The 21,108-nt window shown below is 49.0% G+C and overlaps 2 protein-coding genes across 4 annotated transcripts in view; one reads left to right on the top strand and one right to left on the bottom strand.

The window, feature by feature from the left end:
* Positions 1-1,122: 1,122 nt before the first annotated feature.
* On the bottom strand, positions 1,123-19,179 carry LOC144593374 (uncharacterized). 3 transcript variants are annotated; one of them, XM_078398850.1, is made up of 2 exons: positions 19,154-19,179; positions 1,123-4,691 (listed from the first exon to the last, which is right to left on the bottom strand). In XM_078398850.1, exon 2 carries the CDS (start codon positions 4,670-4,672, stop codon positions 3,311-3,313), a length of 1,362 nt encoding a protein of 453 aa, XP_078254976.1. In that variant the 5' UTR covers positions 4,673-4,691; positions 19,154-19,179; the 3' UTR covers positions 1,123-3,310. The 3 variants fall into 3 exon arrangements, with proteins under 3 accessions (XP_078254976.1, XP_078254975.1, XP_078254977.1); XM_078398849.1 differs by lacking the exon at positions 19,154-19,179 and adding an exon at positions 15,662-15,768; XM_078398851.1 differs by lacking the exon at positions 19,154-19,179 and adding an exon at positions 14,498-14,636.
* Positions 19,180-19,252: 73 nt separating this feature from the next.
* The window catches only part of acbd3 (acyl-Coenzyme A binding domain containing 3), a 55,254-nt gene continuing 53,398 nt past the window's right edge, over positions 19,253-21,108 (top strand). Inside the window, exon 1 of the mRNA XM_078398847.1 lies at positions 19,253-19,645. Coding sequence (XP_078254973.1) covers positions 19,282-19,645 — 364 coding nt within the window. The 5' untranslated portion in view covers positions 19,253-19,281. The remainder of the gene's footprint in view (positions 19,646-21,108) is intronic.

Below are 21,108 nucleotides of genomic sequence, written 5' to 3'. Positions count from 1 at the left end.
CTCAACCTTGTCTTCCTGCTCGACAGCACCCAGGAGGGTGGAGCAGTTTTGAAAAGATTTGGCCACTGGGGCCACCTGTACTCCATGCTAATGCCTTTCCTTTTAGTCACCCACCTTCTCTCTTCCAGGACCTTCATCGTGACGACTTTGCGATACGTCCCGTCCAAGAAGCTCTCATTCACCCGGATGGTCCTGAGGTCACCCAGCTGCCTCACACTGTCTGTAAGGAGCTGCCACTGGACACAGTTCCCACAGGCGCAGTGGTCGGAGGCACCAGCAGTGTCCCTGACTTCCCACATCCTACAGGAGAAGCACTGAACCAACTCACATCCCGTCCGCTGCAACTGAACCAATAATTACATCTGGAGACTCACCCAAAAGGGCAGATTGAACTGATCCTCCTATCCGCCTGAGATAGCCACCTCGCCAGAGACTTGCACTTGACCTCTCTGCACCCCTTGACCTCCCTGCAGCCTCTCACCCAACATGGCCGCTGCCCTAATATTGCCTTACTTTGATTTGCTTCTCAATGATCCTTAGGGCGGCACGGTGGCACAGCGGTAGAGTTGCTGCCTTACAGCGAATGCAGCGCCGGAGACTCAGGTTCGATCCTGACTACGGGCGCTGTCTGTACGGAGTTTGTACGTTCTCCCCGTGACCTGCGTGGGTTTTCTCCGAGATCTTCGGTTTCCTCCCACACTCCAAAGGCGTGCAGGTATGTAGGTTAATTGACCGGGTAAATATAAAAATTGTCCCTAGTGTGTGTAGGATAGTGTTAATGTGCGGGGATCGCTGGGCCTCATCCACTCCCTACACGAGGGGCAATTTACAGAGGCCAATTAACCGGCAAGCCCTCACATCTTTAGGATAGCACCCGGAGGAAACCCACGAGGTATGTACGAACTCCACACACAGATAGCTCCCGTGGTCAGAATCGAACCCGGGTCTCTGGAGTCATGAGGCAGTGGTTCTACCACTGCGCTACCGTGTAGAGTTTAGAGTCCTCTGCAGGACTACAGGAGGTACAGGTACAATGACAATCTTGCTTGCAGCACCATCAGACACGTAGACTCAGATAACTTATAAACACTTAAATTGTACATAAATTAGGTTTAGGTTTATTATAGTTACATGTACTGCAGAACAGTGAAAAACTTTGTTTTGTATGCTATCCAATCAGATCATAAATACAATCAGTTCAAACTCAAGTACAAAAGGGAAGATACTAGAGTGCAGAATATAGTTTTCAGCATTGTAGCGCACCAATTCCACAGACAAAGTCCAACGTCCGCAATGGGGTAGAGGTGAATGGGACAGAACCCTAGCTTATGGAAGGACCGTTCAGAAGCCTGATAACAGAGGGGAAGAAGCTGTCCCTGAGTCTGGTGGTGCGCGCTTTCAAGCTTCTGTACTTTCTGCCGGACGGGAGCGGGGAGAAGAAGGAATGACCGGGGTGGGACACAGCTTTGATTGTGTTGGCTGCTTTCCCGAGACAGCGTGAAGTGCAGATGGAGTCAATAGTGGAAACCGGGTCTGTGTGATGGACTGGGCTACATCCACAAATGTACAATTCCACTAGCCCCTAGAGCTCTATCTAACTCTCTCTTAAATCCATCCAGTGACTTGGTCTCCACTGCCCCCTGTGGCAGAGAATTCCACAAATTCACAACTCTCTGGGTGAAAAAGTTCCTTCTCACCTCAGTTTTAAATGGCCTCCCTTTTATTCTTAGACTGTGGCCCCTGGTTCTGGACTCGCCCAACATTGGGAACATTTTTCCTGCATCTAGCTTGTCCAGTCCTTTTATAATTTTATATGTCACTATAAGGTCCCCTCTCATCCTTCTAAACTCCAGTGAATACAAGCCTAGTCTTTTCAATCTTTCCTCATATGACAGTCCTGCCATCCCAGGGATCAATCTTGTCCAAGACCATAAAAAGAAAAAGATTTTTCACAAATACACACTTAGGAGCCAAGTTCATGAGGTGGTGCATAGTGTTCAGTTCCCTTGGTAGGAGTAGAGTTGTGCGGGTCAGTTCAACAATCTGATAGTTGTAAGAAAGTAGCTGTTCCTGATCCTGGTGGTGTGGGACTTCAGGCTTCTGTACCTCCTGCCCGAGGGTAGCAACAAGAAGGGGGCACGGCCCGGATGGTGGGGATCCTTGATGATAGATGCCACCTTTAGTTTAGTTTCTTTAGTTTAGAGATACAGCGTGGAAACAGGCCTTTCGGCCCACCGAGTCCGCACCGACCAGCGATCCCTACCCATGAACACTACACACACTAGGGACAATTTTTACATTTACCAAGCCAATTAACCTATAAACCTGTACATCGTTGGAGTGTGGGAGGAAACCAATGATCTCGGAGAAAACCCATGCAGGTCACGGGGGGAACGTACAAACTCTGTACAGACAGCACCCGTAGTCGGGATGGAACCCGGGTCTCTGGCACTGCATTCGCTGTAAGGCAGCAACTCTACCGCTGCGCCACCGTGCCGCCAAAGGTGGCCTTGAAGCAACGCCTGGTGTTGATGTTGTAGAAGGTGGGAAGGGCCGTGGGCTTTGATGAACCGGGCTGGGTCCAGCACACTATGCAGCCCGGTAGATGGTTTCCACCCACCGACCCAATCTGTTTATGTTTCAATTGCACACGCCTTCGACCTGGAGGCCCGCTACATCTACTCACGTCAGCCTCCATAAACTAAATACATTTTGCATGTAATAACTGGCGAGGGTGACCACCGACCTGCTCAAATGTCCTAGCTAACCAAGGACCAGTGTTTGGCTCTGGGATTCCCGAAGCAGCGTTACGGGTGACTATGCCCAGCCTCGGTGCGGGTGAGCCTACAGTCCCATTCCCTTTTCACTATCCCAGGATGGCTGACTTTAATAGACACTGCCCGTCATACCCTAGATACGCCACTGGGTTGGACGCACTTGGGATTGTTTCTCTGGAATGTCAGAGGTTGTGGGTAAACCTGAAAGTATATAAAATTACAATAGGGAGAGAGAGGGAGGTACGGAAGAGGAAGGTGAGGAAGAGAGGGAGGCGAGCAAGAGAGGGAGGCGAGGAAGGGAGGGAGGAAGAGTGGAAGGCAGGGGAGAGGGAGGGATGGAAGGAGGGAGAGAGGGAGGGAGGTGAGGAAGAGAGGGAGGTGAGGAAGAGGTGTAAGAGAGAGGGAGGTTGGGGGCGAGTGCTGGGGGAGATGTAAGAGAGAGGGAAGGTGGGGGTGAGTGTTGGGGGAGGTGTAGGAGGGAGAGCGGGAGGGGGTTAAGGAGTCAGCGAGGGGTGAATAAGTTGGTAGGCGGGTCACTGAGGGAGAGAAGGCCCCTTGCCCTCACTTCCCTCACCATGCCTCCTCCTCAGGTGCACGTAGAGGGTGGATGATTGGGTAAACCCTCTCCCACACCGCGGGCACAGATACGGCCTCTCCCCAGTGTGGACCCTGAGGTGAATGAGGAGACTTGTGGAGTCAAGGAAAGCCTTGGAGCATCGGGAGCAAGGGAAAGGCTTGTCGCCGCGGTGACGCAGGAGATGGAGGCCCAAGGCACCCGAGGTGAGGAACCCTCGCTTGCACTCGGGGCACTGGTGAGGCCTCTCGCCTGTGTGCAGCCTCTGGTGGTACTTGTGGGAGGAGCGGTGGGCATAGGATTTGGGGCAGTAGGGGCAAACAAAGGGCCTGTGGCCTGTGTGGATGCGCCGGTGGACTCGGAGGGTGGACTTGTGGGCAAAACAGGCCCCACAGTCCGCGCAAGCGTGGGGCCTTTCCTGGGAAATGATGCTGGAAGCCCGGGGACTAGGCCGGGTCTCTCGGCTCGAAGTCTGGGACCCATCCTGGGCCTCAATGTCCAAATCTTCGGGCCTATTCTGGGACACTAAGCCTGATGCTTTGGCCCTGTCTTTGGGAATCAGGCCCGACACGTGCCGCTTCGGCTGGGATTCTCGGCTCGAAGCCTGAGGCCTAGGTCGGGATTCTCGACATGAAGCCTGGGGCCTGGCCTCAGACCCAAGGCCCAAATCCCGGGACTCAAAGACTGATGCTTTGGCCGTGTCCTGGGATAACAGGCCAGAAGCCTCAGGCCTTACCCGGCACTTGCGGTACCGAGTCTGGGGCATAGCCTGTGCCTCAAGGCCCAAATCTTCAGCCCTATTCTGGGACTCCAAGCCCGAGGATTTGGCCTTGTACCGGGCAGCTGGGCCTAAGGCTTTGGGTGTAACACGGGGTGACGGGTCCATGTCAACCCTTCGGGTGCAGGCCTCTAGGGGGAGAGAGGAAGGCCGCACGTCCCCCACCCTGGCTTGGGGGAGGCTGTGGCCCATTTTAGGACAACTGGGGCTAATAGAACAATGGGTAGAGATATGGGAGGTCTTAAGTTTCGCAGGTCGTCCCCTCGGCCGCGAGGGGCGCTGTGGCGACGGGGCTGCAGCGACGTCTGACGCCCAGAGGCGGCGCTGCGGCGCGGTCCTCCAGCGCTTGCTCCGGAGAACCAGGGAGGGCGCAGCTTCGTCCTCTGACCAGATGCTGCGCTGCGGCGCAGTCCTCCCGACCTTTCTGTGCATGGTCGTGCCTCTTGCACCGACGGCCTCCGGAACCCGGTGGCGCTGCAGGCCAGCGATCCTGCGCCCACTCCGCAACCGCATACAAGTCCCAACAGAAAGTTGGCTTTCCATGACTCTTAAGGTCTTCTTTCTGTGAGAATAATACGAGTTTCTGAAACTATTCTAAAGCAGAGAGGGGCTTCATTTCACAATGAACCAACATACCAAATTTCCCATTGCTGGGATCTTCTGGGACCTCATTTAAACACCCCTTTCAAGTCAAGTCAAGTTTATTTGTCACATACACATACACGATGTGCAGTGAAATGAAAGTGGCAATGCTGCAGATTGTGCAAAAAAAATTACAATTACAGCATATAAATTTAAATTAATACATTAAAAAAAATGAGTCCCTGGAGTTATAATAGTTAACAGTCCTGACGGCCTGTGGGAAGAAACTCCGTCCCATCCTCTCCGTTTTCACAGCGTGACAGCGGAGGCGTTTGCCTGACCATAGCAACTGGAACAGTCCGTTGCTGGGGTGGTAGGTGTCCCCCATAATCTTGCTTGCTCTTGATCTGCACCTCCTGATGTATAGGTCCTGCAGGGGGGCGAGTGTAGTTCCCATGGTGCGTTCTGCCGAACGCACTACTCTCTGCAGGGCCTTCCTGTCCTGGGCAGAGCTGTTCCTAAACCAGACTGTGATGTTGCCGGACAGGATGCTCTCTACAGCCCCAGAGTAGAAGCATTGAAGGATCCTCAGAGACACTCTGAATTTCCTCAGCTGTCTAAGGTGGTAAAGGTGCTGCCTTGCCTTACCCACCAGTGTGGCAACGTGTGTTGTCCATGTCAGATCCTCTTTGATGTGGACTCCCAGGTATTTAAAGCTGCTCACCCTATCCACAGTAGACCCATTTATTTCCAGTGGCGTGTACGTCCTTGGATGTTGAGCCCTTCTAAAGTCCACAATCAGCTCCTTAGTCTTTTTGACATTCAAGAGGAGGCTATTGTCCTGACACCAGAGTGCCAGATCAGCCACCTCCTCCCGGTAGGCCTTCTCATCGTTATCGGAGATCCGGCCCACCACCACAGTGTCATCAGCAAACTTGATGATGGAGTTTGAACTGAACCTGGCCACACAGTCAGTAGGGGGCTAAGGATGCAACCTTGGGGGGATCCTTTGTTCAGGGTGAGGGGGCTAGATGTATGTTCCCCCATCCTGACCACTTGTGGCCTGGCGGTGAGAAGGTCCAGGACCCAGGCACACAGAGGAGTGTTAAACCCCAGTTCCAGCAGCTTCTCAGCAAGTCTGGTGGGGACAATGGTATTGAAAGCTGAACTAAAGTCAATGAACAGCATCCTCCATAGCCCAACACAATGGGCTGTTTAGTTTAAGAAGGAACTGCAGATGATGGTTTACACCGAAGATATAGGCACACAATGCTGGAGTAACTCAGCGGGACAGGCAGCATCCCTGCACATAGACACACAATGCTGGAGTAACTCAGCGGGACAGGCAGCATCTCTGCACAGAGCCACACAATGCTGGAGTAACTCAGTGGGACAGGCAGCATCTCTGGAGAGAAGGAATCTCGAACTCGAGAAGGAACCCGAACCTTTCGTGTCGAGATCCTCCTTCAGATTGAAAGTAATTACTTTGATACACCAGAGGCTGCCAAAGAGTTTTACTACTTGTGCTGAGGAGATGATAGCCGTGAAGAGCAATGGCTTTTTAGGATAGTCATGCGACGTTGGCATGGCCCCTTACGTTGGTAACTGTTAATTTTTGTAATTGTGGAACTCGACTGAACTGGACTGCTATGCTGGTGAATCTGATTAATGAGCCGATGACTTTCAACCAGCGAAAAAAGTAGACTTCTAGAATTTGCTCTCTGGGATACAAGTATTACTACTTTCCTTCTTTCTCGTAATGCTTTGCTTGATCCGTGTTATTCTTAGCCTATATACCTCAAAGGTTGAACAAACAACTGTACAATTTTCGAAGAATGGAGCCACCCTCAATTAGATATAAAGTTTTAGTTAGGGAATACCTTGGAAGTTTTTTGTTTTGTAATGCCTGCGATCATCCTCACTTGGGGAGGAAGATCTAGGTTTTGGGGGTTAAATGTTTTTTTTTGGGTAACGGCAGCTTATTTTTTGTATATCACGAATGCACTAGACCCCCCTTTTTTTTCCTCTCTCATTGTGTGATTTCACATGCAGCTTTCGCGTTATTTTGGATGGCAGGCCCTGTATGTATTTTTGAAATATGTATTTTAAAATATGGCTAATGGTGACATTGATGGAGACCATCCTGTGAGGTTTATATCTTGGAACGTAAAGGGGCTTAATGGTCCTGTTAAAAAAGCTAACGTTTTTTCTCATTTAAAGCAATTAAAAACAGATATATTACTTCTACAAGAAACTCATTTAAGATTGGAAGATCATAACAGATTGCGTAAAGCGTGGGTTAGTCAGATTTTTCACTCTAGATTTAATAGCAGATCCAGGGGTGTGGCAATATTAATCGCCAAAAGAATACAGTTTATACCATCTGACGTAGTCAGTGACCCTAATGGCCGGTTTATTATAGTTACTGGGTCTCTTTTTCAAAAACCTGTCGTCTTAATGAATGTTTATGCCCCTAACTGGGAAGATGTCTATTTTGCAAATAAGGTTTTGTCATTAATACCTGATCTGAACACGCATTAGCTCATCTTTTCAGGAGACCTGAACTGTGCTATTGATCCACTGCTTGATAGGTCTAGTTCCAAGGGGATATCTTCTGGTATGGCAAAGACCTTCTCACTGTTTATGCAACAAAATGGTTATGTGGACCCCTGGAGATTTTTGAACCCAATTGCTAGACAATTCCCTTTTTTCTCTCATGTTCACCGTTCTTTCTCCAGAATAGACTACTTCTTTATAGATAGCTCCTTTATTCCTATGGTTAAGAAAATTGAATATACTGCTATAGTAATATCAGATCACTCACCTGTGATACTGGACCTAGATTTTCCTTTAAACATTAGAGAACGACCTCTTTGGAGACTCCCTTCTGCTTTCCAATGAGAAATTCTGCAGTTTTGTATCGGCTAACATAGACACGTTCCTCGAGACTAATAAAACCGAGTCGGTATCATGTTCTTTACTTTGGGAAACTTTAAAAGCTTATTTGAGAGGTCAAATCATATCTTATACCTCATACGCCAATAAAGAATGTAAGAAGGAAATAAAAATCCTGTTACAAGCAAAATTCAATCTTCTATCAACTAACCAATCAGAACAACTAATTCTCAGGACTCGTGGTCTCTATTATGAATATGGTGACAAGGCGAGCCGGCTTATGGCTCACCAGCTGAAGAGTCAAGCCGCGTCACGACTTATTCCTCAGATAAGAGACACACACCAAAACATAATAAGCAATCCAAAAGAAATTAATAATACTTTCACAGTCTTTTATTCTTCTCTTTATACCTCAGAATTCCCCTCAGACACAACGAATATGGAACGTTTTTTAGATGATTTGGAAATACCCACTCTTGAGCCAATTGTGAACGATGTGAGAGAGGAGGTAAATACAGAAGTTAAAGTGTTGTACTTAAATGCGCGTAGTATAAAAAATAAAGTGGATGAGCTTGAGGCTCAGTTAGTCATGGGCAAGTATGATGTTGTAGGGATCACTGAGACATGGTTACAAGAGGACCAGGGCTGGGAACTGAATATCCAGGGGTACACAACGTATAGAAAAGACAGACAGGTGGGCAGAGGGGGTGGGGTTGCTCTGATGGTAAGGAATGATATTCATTCCCTTGCAAGGGGTGACATAGAATCAGGAGATGTTGAATCAGTATGGATAGAAATGAGAAATTGTAAGGGTAAAAAGACCCTAATGGGAGTTATCTATAGGCCCCCAAACAGTAGCCTCGACATAGGGTGCAAGTTGAATCAGGAGATAAAATTGGCGTGTCAAAAATGTGATGCTACTGTGGTTATGGGAGATTTCAACATGCAGGTAGACTGGGAAAATCAGGTTGGAAATGGACCCCAGGAAAGAGAGTTTGTAGAGTGCCTTCGAGATGGATTCTTAGAACAGCTTGTACTGGAGCCTACCAGGGAGAAGGCAATTCTGGATTTAGTGTTGTGTAATGATCCTGATCTGATAAGGGGACTAGAGGTAAAAGAGCCATTAGGAGGCAGTGATCACAACATGATAAGTTTTACTCTGCAAATGGAAAGGCAGAAGGGAAAATCGGAAGTGTCGGTATTACAGTATAGCAAAGGGGATTACAGAGGCATGAGGCGGGAGCTGGCCAAAATTGATTGGAAGGAGGCCCTAGCAGGGAAGACGGTAGAACAGCAATGGCAGGTATTCCTGGGAATAATGCAGAGGTTGCAGGTTCAATTTATTCCAAAGAGGTGGAAAGACTCTAAGGGGAGTAAGAGACACCTGTGGCTGACGAGGGAAGTCAGGGACAGCATAAAAATTAAGGAGAGGAAGTATAACATAGCAAAGAAGAGTGGGAAGACAGAGGATTGGGACTCTTTTAAAGAGCAACAAAAGTTAACTAAAAAGGCAATACGGGGAGAAAAGATGAGGTACGAGGGTAAACTAGCCAATAATATAAAGGAGGATAGCAAAAGTTTTTTTAGGTACGTGAAGAGGAAAAAAATAGTCAAGGCAAATGTGGGTCCCTTGAAGACAGAAGCAGGGGAATTTATTATGGGGAACAAAGAAATGGCAGACGAGTTAAACCGTTACTTTGGATCTGTCTTCACTGAGGAAGATACACACAATCTCCCAAATGTTCTAGGGGCCGGAGAACCTAGGGTGATGGAGGAACTGAAGGAAATCCACATTAGGCAGGAAATGGTTTTGGGTAGACTGATGGGACTGAAGGCTGATAAATCCCCAGGGCCTGATGGTTTGCATCCCAGGGTACTTAAGGAGGTGGCTCTAGAAATAGTGGAAGCATTGGAGATCATTTTTCAATGTTCTATAGATTCAGGATCAGTTCCTGTGGATTGGAGGATAGCAAATGTTATCCCACTTTTTAAGAAAGGAGGGAGAGAGAAAACGGGTAATTATAGACCAGTTAGTCTGACATCAGTGGTGGGGAAGATGCTGGAGTCAATTATAAAAGACGAAATTGCTGAGCATTTGGATAGCAGTAACGGGATCATTCCGAGTCAGCATGGATTTACGAAGGGGAAATCATGCTTGACAAATCTACTGGAATTTTTTGAGGATGTAACTAGGAAAATTGACAAGGGAGAGTCAGTGGATGTGGTGTACCTCGACTTTCAGAAAGCCTTCGACAAGGTCCCACATAGGAGATTAGTGGGCAAAATTAGGGCACATGGTATTGGGGGTAGGGTACTGACATGGATAGAGAATTGGTTGACAGACAGAAAGCAAAGAGTGGGGATAAATGGGTCCCTTTCGGAATGGCAGGCAGTGACCAGTGGGGTACCGCAAGGTTCGGTGCTGGGACCCCAGCTATTTACGATATACATTAATGACTTAGACGAAGGGATTAAAAGTACCATTAGCAAATTTGCAGATGATACTAAGTTGGGGGGTAGTGTGAATTGTGAGGAAGATGCAATAAGGCTGCAGGGTGACTTGGACAGGTTGTGTGAGTGGGCGGATACATGGCAGATGCAGTTTAATGTAGATAAGTGTGAGGTTATTCACTTTGGAAGTAAGAATAGAAAGGCAGATTATTATCTGAATGGTGTCAAGTTAGGAGGAGGGGGAGTTCAACGAGATCTGGGTGTCCTAGTGCATCAGTCAATGAAAGGAAGCATGCAGGTTCAGCAGGCAGTGAAGAAAGCCAATGGAATGTTGGCCTTCGTAACAAGAGGGGTTGAGTATAGGAGCAAAGAGGTCCTTCTACAGTTGTACCGGGCCCTGGTGAGACCGCACCTGGAGTACTGTGTGCAGTTTTGGTCTCCAAATTTGAGGAAGGATGTTCTTGCTATGGAGGGCGTGCAGCGTAGGTTCACTAGGTTAATTCCCGGAATGGCGGGACTGTCGTATGTTGAAAGGCTGGAGCGATTGGGCTTGTATACACTGGAATTTAGAAGGATGAGGGGGGATCTTATTGAAACATATAAGATAATTAGGGGATTGGACACATTAGAGGCAGATAACATGTTCCCAATGTTGGGGGAGTCCAGAACAAGGGGCCACAGTTTGAGAATAAGGGGTAGGCCATTTAGAACGGAGATGAGGAAGAACTTTTTCAGTCAGAGAGTGGTGAAGGTGTGGAATTCTCTGCCTCAGAGGGCAGTGGAGGCCAGTTCGTTGGATGCTTTCAAGAGAGAGCTGGATAGAGCTCTTAAGGATAGCGGAGTGAGGGGGTATGGGGAGAAGGCAGGAACGGGGTACTGATTGAGAGTGATCAGCCATGATCGCATTGAATGGCGGTGCTGGCTCGAAGGGCTGAATGGCCTACTCCTGCACCTATTGTCTATTGTCTATTGAACCAGAAGAGGCAGAAGATCTAGATCAGGCTCTTGGACAGGATGAGCTTAATAATGCCATTATGGCGATGCAGAGTGGTAAGACCCCGGGCCCTGACGGCTACCCATTAGAATTTTACCCAATAAGACATTTAAGGATAAGCTCATACCAGTTCTTCTAGAAATGTTTCAAGAATCTTTGGAAAATGGTTCCTTACCCCCCACCCTTTCACAGGCATCTATTTTACTTCTTCTCAAAAAAGACAAGGATCCGACTCAATGTGGATCATACCGCCTCATCTCACTTTTGAATGTAGATGTAAACATTCTGGCTAAGGCGCTGGCTTGCCGTTGAGAATGCCAACTTCCCAAAATAATCTCAGAAGATCAAACAGGTTTCGTTAAAAATCGCCATTCCTTTTCTAATACCCGTCGACTGGCCAGTGTGGTTTATTCGCCCAGTGCTTCTCCGCGTCCGGAGGTTGTTATTTCTTTGGACGCGTTTGATCGAGTGGAGTGGCCATACTTGTTTAGAGTCTTGGAGAGATTTGGATTTGGCAAAAAAAAAATCGCAGCTTGAGTTAAGCTATTATATCACTCACCTTTAGCATGTATGCAGACAAATTATTCGCGATATGAGTATTTTCCATTAACATGTGGCATTCGCCAAGGGCTGCCCACTGTCTCCGTTTCTTTTTGCGATTGCTATAGAGCCTCTTTCTATTGCACTTAGATCAACCACAATATTTCAGGGTATTAGGAGAGGAAACATGGAACATCGTGTGTCTCTATATGCCGATGACCTCCTTCTTTATGTGAACGACCCTAAAGCTAGCAGCCCTGCAATTGTGTCCTTGTTAGATCAGTTTGGAACTTTCTCTGGCTATAATTTGCAGATGATACTAAGCTGGGGGGTAGTGTGAATTGTGAGGAAGATGCAATAAGGCTGCAGGGTGACTTGGACAGGTTGTGTGAGTGGGCGGATACATGGCAGATGCAGTTTAATGTAGATAAGTGTGAGGTTATTCACTTTGGAAGTAAGAATAGAAAGGCAGATTATTATCTGAATGGTGTCAAGTTAGGAGGAGGGGGAGTTCAACGAGATCTGGGTGTCCTAGTGCATCAGTCAATGAAAGGAAGCATGCAGGTACAGCAGGCAGTGAAGAAAACCAATGGAATGTTGGCCTTCGTAACAAGAGGAGTTGAGTATAGGAGCAAAGAGGTCCTTCTACAGTTGTACCGGGCCCTGGTGAGACCGCACCTGGAGTATTGTGTGCAGTTTTGGTCTCCAAATTTGAGGAAGGATATTCTTGCTATGGAGGGCGTGCAGCGTAGGTTCACTAGGTTAATTCCCGGAATGGCGGGACTGTCGTATGTTGAAAGGCTGGAGCGATTGGGCTTGTATACACTGGAATTTAGAAGGATGAGGGGGGATCTTATTGAAACATATAAGATAATTAGGGGATTGGACACATTAGAGGCAGAAAACATGTTCCCAATGTTGGGGGAGTCCAGAACAAGGGGCCACAGTTTAAGAATAAGGGGTAGGCCATTTAGAACAGAGATGAGGAAGAACTTTTTCAGTCAGAGAGTGGTGAAGGTGTGGAATTCTCTGCCTCAGAAGGCAGTGGAGGCCAGTTCGTTGGATTCTTTCAAGAGAGAGCTGGATAGAGCTCTTAAGGATAGCAGAGTGAGGGGGTATGGGGAGAAGGCAGGAACGGGGTACTGATTGAGAGTGATCAGCCATGATCGCATTGAATGGCGGTGCTGGCTCGAAGGGCTGAATGGCCTACTCCTGCACCTATTGTCTATTGTCTATTGTCTATAAACTAAACCTCCAAAAAAGTGAATGCTTTCGCATCAACTCAGCCCTACAGATCCGGCAGGAATCCTTGCCTTTTCCCTTATCTCAAGATGGTTTTGTATATTTAAGAATATGCATTACTCGCTCTTTTACATCTCTGTTTGAAGCTAATTATACGCCTCAAGTTAGCCAAATGAAGGTTGCCTTTGAGAGATGGCGTAGTCTACCCCTTACTATGGCTGGGAGAGTGCAGTCGGTGAAGATGACTGTACTTTCCAGATTTCTTTATTTGTTCCAGTGCTTGCCGGTTTTCCTATCCAAGTCATTTTTTAATTCAGTTAACCAATCTATAACCTCCTTTATATGGGGTAATAAGGTTCCAATGGTTAATAAGTGCATTCTCCAAAGAGGTCATGAAGTAGGTGGACTGGGCCTTCTCAGCTTTATTCATTATTACTGGGCATCCAATATTCAAAAGATATTATTCTGGCTCCACCGACCGGATACAGACTGGTGTTTGCTTGAGTCAAAGTCTTGTTACTCCTCGTCTCTCCCAGCTTTAGTATATTCCTCCCTGCCATTCAAACCCTCTCGATTTACATACAATTTACATCGTACTATCCACCCTCAATTTTTTTTATCAATTTCGCTGCCACTATAAGCTCACATCAGCTTCAGTTCTGGGTCCCATTCACAGTAACCATTTATTCCCCCCTTCTACATTTGACTCAACCTTTAGACAATGGGGTTTGAAAGGTCTTAAGTGCATTAAGGATTTATACGCTGACAACATATTTGATAGTTTTGATAACCTGTACAGAAAATATGACCTCCCACATAATCATTTAAAAAAATATCTTTAGATCGGCCACTTTGCCATGAAAAAATGTCCTTCTTTTCCTGATCTTCCGCCTGTCAGTGTTGGAAAAACTCACTCTTACCTTTGCAAATAAAGGACTGATCTCGGTATTATATTCTCAATTGATGTCTTTAGGAGATCAAAACCTGAACAAAATTAAAACTAGATGGGAGGATGACCGTGGCAGGGATCTGTCTGAGGAATGCTGGACAGAAGCACAGAAAAGAGTCCATTCCTCGTCATCATGTGCAAGATTGGGGCTCATACAATTCAAAGTTTTACACAGGATTCATTTAAGTAAAGCCAGGCTTGCTGACATATATCCGGGGACAGATGCTGGCTGGGATCCAGCCAATCTAGCTCACGCATTCTGATCCTGCCCCAAACTTGGTGACTACTGGACAGTGGTTTTTAAAACCATCAGTGAAGTCCTTGGGGTGACAGTGAGGCTTTGCCCGCTTGTAGCTGTATTCGGCGTAACAGATGGAACTTTGGGTTTAAATGCAAACCAGTCTGACATCATTGCATTCACATCACTTTTGGCCCGTAGGAGAATTTTGTTGGTCTGGAAATCTACAACTCCTCCATCTACTGCCGCTTGGCTGGAGGATGTAAAGTTCTTTCTAAAACTAGAAAAGATCAAATTTACACTGAGGGGATCTGTGGAAAAGTTTTACTCAAAATGGGAAGCTTTTTTGTCATACTTTAAGAGTCTAAAAGAATTACCCACTGACTGAGGGCACTTGATTGTAGCTGGGGATCTGCCTTTAAATATGTTTTACTTTTATTTATTTACTTATTTTTTGTTCACACAAATGTTGATTACCTCACAGGACGGTTGATGCATAATGAATGAGGAGTGTATTCTGAACCATCTGGCAGGCTGTGGGTATGTATGGGCCTGCGCCTTGGAAGAATGGAGAGGTTTTGCTGTTAAAATGTGCATTTGTATTTGTGATATGTATTTGTGATATGTTGTATTGCTATTGAGGGCGTGCAGCGTAGGTTTACTAGGTTAATTCCCGGAATGGCGGGACTGTCATATGTTGAAAGACTGGAGCGACTAGGCTTATATACACTGGAATTTAGAAGGATGAGAGGGGATCTTATCGAAACGTATAAGATTATTAAGGGGTTGGACACGTTAGAGGCAGGAAACATGTTCCCAATGTTGGGGGAGTCCGGAACCAGGGGCGTTAGTTTAAGAATAAGGGGTAGGCCATTTAGAACTGAGATGAGGAAAAACTTTTTCAGTCAGAGAGTTGTGAATCTGTGGAATTCTCTGCCTCAGAAGGCAGTGGAGGCTAATTCTCTGAATGCATTCAAGAGAGAGCTGGATAGAGCTCTTAAGGATAGCGGAGTCAGGGGGTATGGGGAGAAGGTAGGAACGGGGTACTGATTGAGAATGATCAGCCATGATCACATTGAATGGCGGTGCTGGCTCGAAGGGCCGAATGGCCTCCTCCTGCACCTGTTGTCTATTGTCTATTGTGAACACATCAGCTGCCAAGGGGTGTCCAGGGAGGATTATTTTGTTGTTATATATAAAAACAAAAATGGAAGGGAATGTAATGCACTAGTGGCACTACGTCAGCCGTATTGTATCTTTCCTTCAATAAAATTTTTAATATAAAAAAAAGAAAGTCAGGGGCGAGGGAGACACAGAGATACGGATGTGTGAGAACGAGAGATCAAAGGGGACAGGAATCAAAGAAAATGTAAAACATTAGCTGAGGGGAAGCTAACAACGAGGCATACAATCAGCACAATTTAATCAGAAGGACAGTTAAACGAGTCGGAGAACTAGGACGGGGGAAGATATGGAGATATGGAGAGGGATTTTGGTTTAGTTTAGTTTAGTTTAGAGATACAGCGCAGAAACAGCGACTCCGTGCCGACCTGCGATCCCCACACACTAACACTGTCCTACACACACACACACACACGAGGGACAATTTACAATTTTACTAAGTCAATTTTGCTTACAAACCTGCACGTCCCGGAGAAACCCCACGCAGGTCACGGGGAGAATGTACAAACTCCGTACAGAGAGCACCCAGGTTGGGTCGGGGCTCTAGGCGCTGCAAGACAACAACTCTACCGCTGCTCCACCTTAATGAATATTGTCGCGATGGGTGGCATCTCTCCTTCCCCCCCTCCCACTCGCTCGACTGCCCCTCCCACTCGCGCTCCTCCCTTCTCCCCGACCCCTCTCCTCCCCCTACACCTTCTTTCCTTCCCCCACCTTTACCCCCTCCCTCCTTCCCCCTCCCTCTGCCTCCCTCTTTATTCCTCACACTGCCCCCTCACTATTTCTTCCTCCCTCTCCTTCCCTCTTTCACCCCCTCTCTCCTTCACCACTCCACACCCATTCTCAATCCACTTTCCCACCCTCTTTCCCTTCTCTCCTTCCTCCCTCTCTCGTTCACCCTCCCCCTCTCCCTTCCCCATCCATTCCTTTCCTTTCCCTCTCCTCCCACCTTTCCTATCTCTTCATCCCCCAACTTCTCTCTCCCTCCTTACCTCTCCCTATTTCTTCATTTCCCTCCATCCCTCTTCCTCTTCACCCTCTCCCCCACCCTTTCCTCCTTCATCACCCCTCACTTTCCCCTCCCTCTTTCCCCCCTGCCTCTTTCCCTCCTACCCCTTCCCCTCTCCCTCTCTCTACATCCCCCCACCCTCCTTCCCTCTATCATTTTTCCTCCCTCCCTCCCTCCCTCCCTCTGTCATTTTTCCTCCCTCCCTCCCTCTATCATTTTTCTGCCCTCCCTCCAACAGCCAGCCTCTTGCGTTTCTGTGCGTTGGAATCGGTGTACCAGCCCGTGATGCAATCAGAAAGGATACACAAAGTTCACCAAAACCCTTGCTTAATTGTCCTTGAAGGTTTTTTCAAAACAAAAACAATGGAGGTTTGTGTGTGAGAGCTGGATGTGGGAACTGTCAACTGTACCTTAATGGGCAGCACTCTCATGGAGTGGGAATGTTATGGAACTGAGCCTCGAGTGCACATAATGGAGACTGATGCCCCAGTGTAGATTGAGGATGAGCTTCAGTGTTTAAGGAGCCATTGTTCAGATAGGATAAAAATCAGCTGCATGCATGTGGTCTATATTTAATAAAAAAGGAACTGCAGATGCTGGTTTATACCAAAGATACACACAACATGCTGGTGCAGCATAACTTGCTGAGTTACTCCAGCGTTTTGTGTCTATCTTTTAATATATGGTCTATATTCCTCAGTTCACTGTCTGCTCATTTGCCTCTTAAACGTTGCTGTCGTATCTGCTTCCAACACCTCCACAGGGCGGCATGGTGGCGCAACGGCTGAGTTCAGGCAGCATCTTTGGAGAAAAAGGATGGGTGACGTTTCAGGTTGGGATCTTTGTTCAGTTCCGACCCAAAACATACCCATCCTTTTTCTCCAGAGATGCTGCCTGACCCGCTAAGTTATTCCAGCACCTAGTACCTATCTTTGTGTAGAATATACTGTACTTCTCAGCATTATAGCACATCACTTCCAGAGACAAAGTCTAATGTCTGCAATGGGGGAAGAGGCGGATCGGACAGTTTCCTAGCTTATTGAAGGACTGTTCAGAAGTCCAATAACAAAGGGGAAGAAACTGTTCCTGAGAAGATTCTGCACCTTCTGCCAGACAGGGGAAAAAGGAATGTTTGAGGTGGGACAAGTCTTTGATTATGTTGGCTGCTTTCTCCAGGCAGCGAAGTGTAGATGGAGTCAGTGGTGGGAAGTCTATTCTGTGTGATGGACCAGGCTACGTCTACAACTTTGCAATTTCTTGCAATCTCGGGCAGTGCTTTTCCCACACCAAGCTGTGATGCAACCCAAAAATATGCTTTCTTTGGTAAGAGTCATTGGAGACATGCCAAATTTCCTCATTTGGCTCCGGAGGCAGAGGCGTTGGTGTGCATCCTTGGCTGTCACATCAATGTAGTTGGTGTAATGTAGTGCAGGGTAGTGTAGTGTAATCCAGTGTAGTGTAATGTAGTGTAATGTAATGTAGTGCAGGGTAGTGTAGTGTAATCCAGTGCAGTGTATTGTAGTGCAGGGTAGTGCAGTGTAGTGTAATCCATTGTAGTGTAGGGTAGGGTAGTGTATTGTAGTGCAGGGTAGTGTAATGTATTGTAGGGTAGTGTAGTGTAGGGTAGGGTAGTGTAATATATTGTAGTGGAGTGTAGTGTAGTGTAATCCATTGTAGTGTAGTGTAGTACAGTGCAGTGTATTGTAGTGCGGGGTAGTGCAGTGTAGTGTAATCCATTGTAGTGTAGTGTAATGTAATGTAGTGTATTGTAGTGCAGGGTAGTGTATTGTATTGTAGTGTAGTGTAATGTATTGTAGTGCAGTGTAGTGTAGTGGATGGTAGTGTAGTGTAGGGTAGTGTATTGTATTGTAGGGTAGGGTAGTGTTGTGTAGTGTAGTGCGGGGTAGTGCAGTGTAGTGTAGTATAATCCATTGTAGTGTAGTGTAGTGTAATGTAGTGTATTGTAGTGCAGGGTAGTGTATTGTAGTGTAGTGTAATGTATTGTAGTGCAGTGCAGGGTAGTGTAATGTATTGTAGTGTAGTGCAAGGTAGTGTATTGTATTGTAGGGTAGGGTAGTGTTGTGTAGTGTATTGTATTGTAGGGTAGGGTAGTGTTGTGTAGTGTAGTTCGGGGTAGTGCAGTGTAGTGTAGTATAATCCATTGTAGTGTAGTGTAGTGTAATGTAGTGTATTGTAGTGCAGGGTAGTGTATTGTAGTGTAGTGTAATGTATTGTAGTGCAGGGTAGTGTAATGTATTGTAGTGTAGTGCAGGGTAGTGTATTGTATTGTAGGGTAGGGTAGTGTAGTGTAATATATTGTAGTGGAGTGTAGTGTAGTGTAATCCATTGTAGGGTAGTGTAGTGTAGTACAGTGCAGTGTATTGTAGTGCGGGGTAGTGTAGTGTATTGTAGTGCAGGGTAGTGTATTGTAGTGTAGTGTAATGTATTGTAGTGCAGGGTAGTTTAGTGTAGTGTAGTGCATTGTATTGTAGTGCAGTGTAATGTATTGTGTTGTAGTGTAGTGTAGGGTAGTGTAGGGAAGTGTAGGGTAGTGTAGGGTAGTGTAGTGTGATGTAGTGTAGTGCAGGGTAGTTTATTGTAATGTAGTGTATTGTAGTGCATTGCATTGTAGTGCAGGGTAGTGTAATGTATTGTAGTGCAGTGTATTGTAGTGCATTGTATTGTAGTGCAGGGTAGGGTAATGTAGTGTAGGGTAGTGTAATGTATTGTAGTGCAGTGTATTGTAGTGCATTGTATTGTAGTGCAGGGTAGGGTAATGTAGTGTAGGGTAGTGTAATGTATTGTAGTGCAGTGTATTGTAGTGCATTGTATTGTAGTGCAGGGTAGGGTAATGTATTGTAGTGCAGTGTATTGTAGTGCATTGTATTGTAGTGCAGGGTAGGGTAATGTATTGTAGTGCAGTGTATTGTAGTACAAGGTACCTGCGAGGCTCCTACCTGCCTCCTCGGCCGCACCTGTCGGTCTCCTGGCAACGGCGGGGCCGGGGCGGCTTCCGGTGGGCGGGGGAAGTGACGCGGGCGCCTGGTTACGTGGCCGCTGGGAGGCGGCGATGCTGGAGATGATGGCGGCGGCGGCGGCCGAGGCTGGCGGCCGCTCCGGACCCTGCCCCGCACACGCACACTCTCACGGCCCCGCGTCCCCGGCCGGCGGGCGCCTCGAGGTCTCCATCGACGGCCTGACGCTGAGCCCCGACCCGGAGGATGAGGAAGGGCAGAGCCAGAGGAACGGGCCGGAGGAGGAGGTGGAGGGAGCAGCGGGCAGGGACGGGGAGTCAGGCCCAGCTCCGGGCCCCGGGGATGGACAGGCCGCCGCCGACGGACAGCGGCTCACCCAGGCGCTGGTGCAGGAGATGGAACAACGGTGGGGCTTCGGTCTCAGTGAGCTCTACAGCCTGGCCTTCCGCTTCTTTAAAGGTACCCACACACAGCCAGAGCCCACACCTCTGTCCCCAGTCCAGCTCTCCCTCCCACCCCTCCCTCGCCCCCCTGGCACCTCCCTCCCTAGCCCCCTGGCACCTCCCTCCCTAGCCCCCTGGCACCTCCCTCCCTAGCCCCCTGGCACCTCCCTCCCTAGCCCCCTGGCACCTCCCTCCCTAGCCCCCTGGCACCTCCCTCCCTAGCCCCCTGGCACCTCCCTCCCTAGCCCCCTGGCACCTCCCTCCCTAGCCCCCTGGCACCTCCCCAGGATATCCCCTCACACACACACAGCCAGAGCCCACACCTCTGTCCCCAGCCCAGCTCTCCCCTCCTTCCTCGCCTCCTGGCACCTCGCCCCCTGGCACCTCACCCCTGACACCTCACCCCTGACACCTCACCCCTGACACCTCACCCCTGACACCTCACCCCTGACACCTCACCCCTGACACCTCACCCCTGACACCTCACCCCTGACACCTCACCCCTGACACCTCACCCCTGACACCTCACCCCTGACACCTCACCCCTGACACCTCACCCCTGACACCTCACCCCTGACACCTCACCCCTGACACCTCGCCCCTGACACCTCCCTCCCTCGCCCCTGGCACCTCCCTTCCTAGCCCCCGACACCTCCCTTCCTAGCCCCCTGACACCTCCCTTTCAGGGTATCCCCTCACACAGCAGCCAGAGCAGAGCCCACACTTCTGTTCCCAGCTCTCCCTCCCTCGCCCCCTGGCACCTCCCTCCCTCGCCCCCTGGCACCTCCCTCCCTCGCCCCCTGGCACCTCCCTCCCTCACCCCCTGGCACCTCCCTCGCCCCCCTGGCACCTCCCTCCCTCGCCCCCCTGGCACCTCCCTCCCTAGCCCCCCCTGGCACCTCCCTCCCTAGCCCCCCCTGGCACCTCCCTCCCTAGCCCCCCCTGGCACCTCCCTCCCTCGCCCCCCCTGGCACCTCCCTCCCTCGCCCCCCCTGGCACCTCCCTCCCTCCCCCCTGGCACCTCCCTCGCCCCATGGCACCTCCCTCCCTCGCCCCATGGCACCTCCCTCCCTCGCCCCCTGACACCTCCCTTTGAGGGTATCCCCTCACACAGCAGCCAGAGCCCACACTTCTGTCCCCAGCTCTCCCTCCCTTGCCCCATGGCACCTCCCTCCCTCGCCCCCTGGCACCTCCCTCCCTCGCCCCCTGGCACCTCCCTCCCTCGGCCCCTGGCACCTCCCTCCCTCGGCCCCTGGCACCTCCCTCCCTCGGCCCCTGGCACCTCCCTCCCTCGGCCCCTGGCACCTCCCTCCCTCGGCCCCTGGCACCTCCCTCCCTCGGCCCCTGGCACCTCCCTCCCTCGGCCCCTGGCACCTCCCTTTAAGTGTATCTGCTCACACAGCTCCCAGAGCCCACATATCTGTCCCCAGAGCCCACACTTCTGTCCCCAGCTCTCTCTCCCTAGCCCCCAGCTCTCTC

This window comes from Rhinoraja longicauda, chromosome 5 (assembly GCF_053455715.1).
Source record: "Rhinoraja longicauda isolate Sanriku21f chromosome 5, sRhiLon1.1, whole genome shotgun sequence".
In the NCBI taxonomy this organism is placed as follows: domain Eukaryota; kingdom Metazoa; phylum Chordata; class Chondrichthyes; order Rajiformes; family Arhynchobatidae; genus Rhinoraja; species Rhinoraja longicauda.
This window is presented reverse-complemented; position numbering and strand designations above follow the sequence as displayed.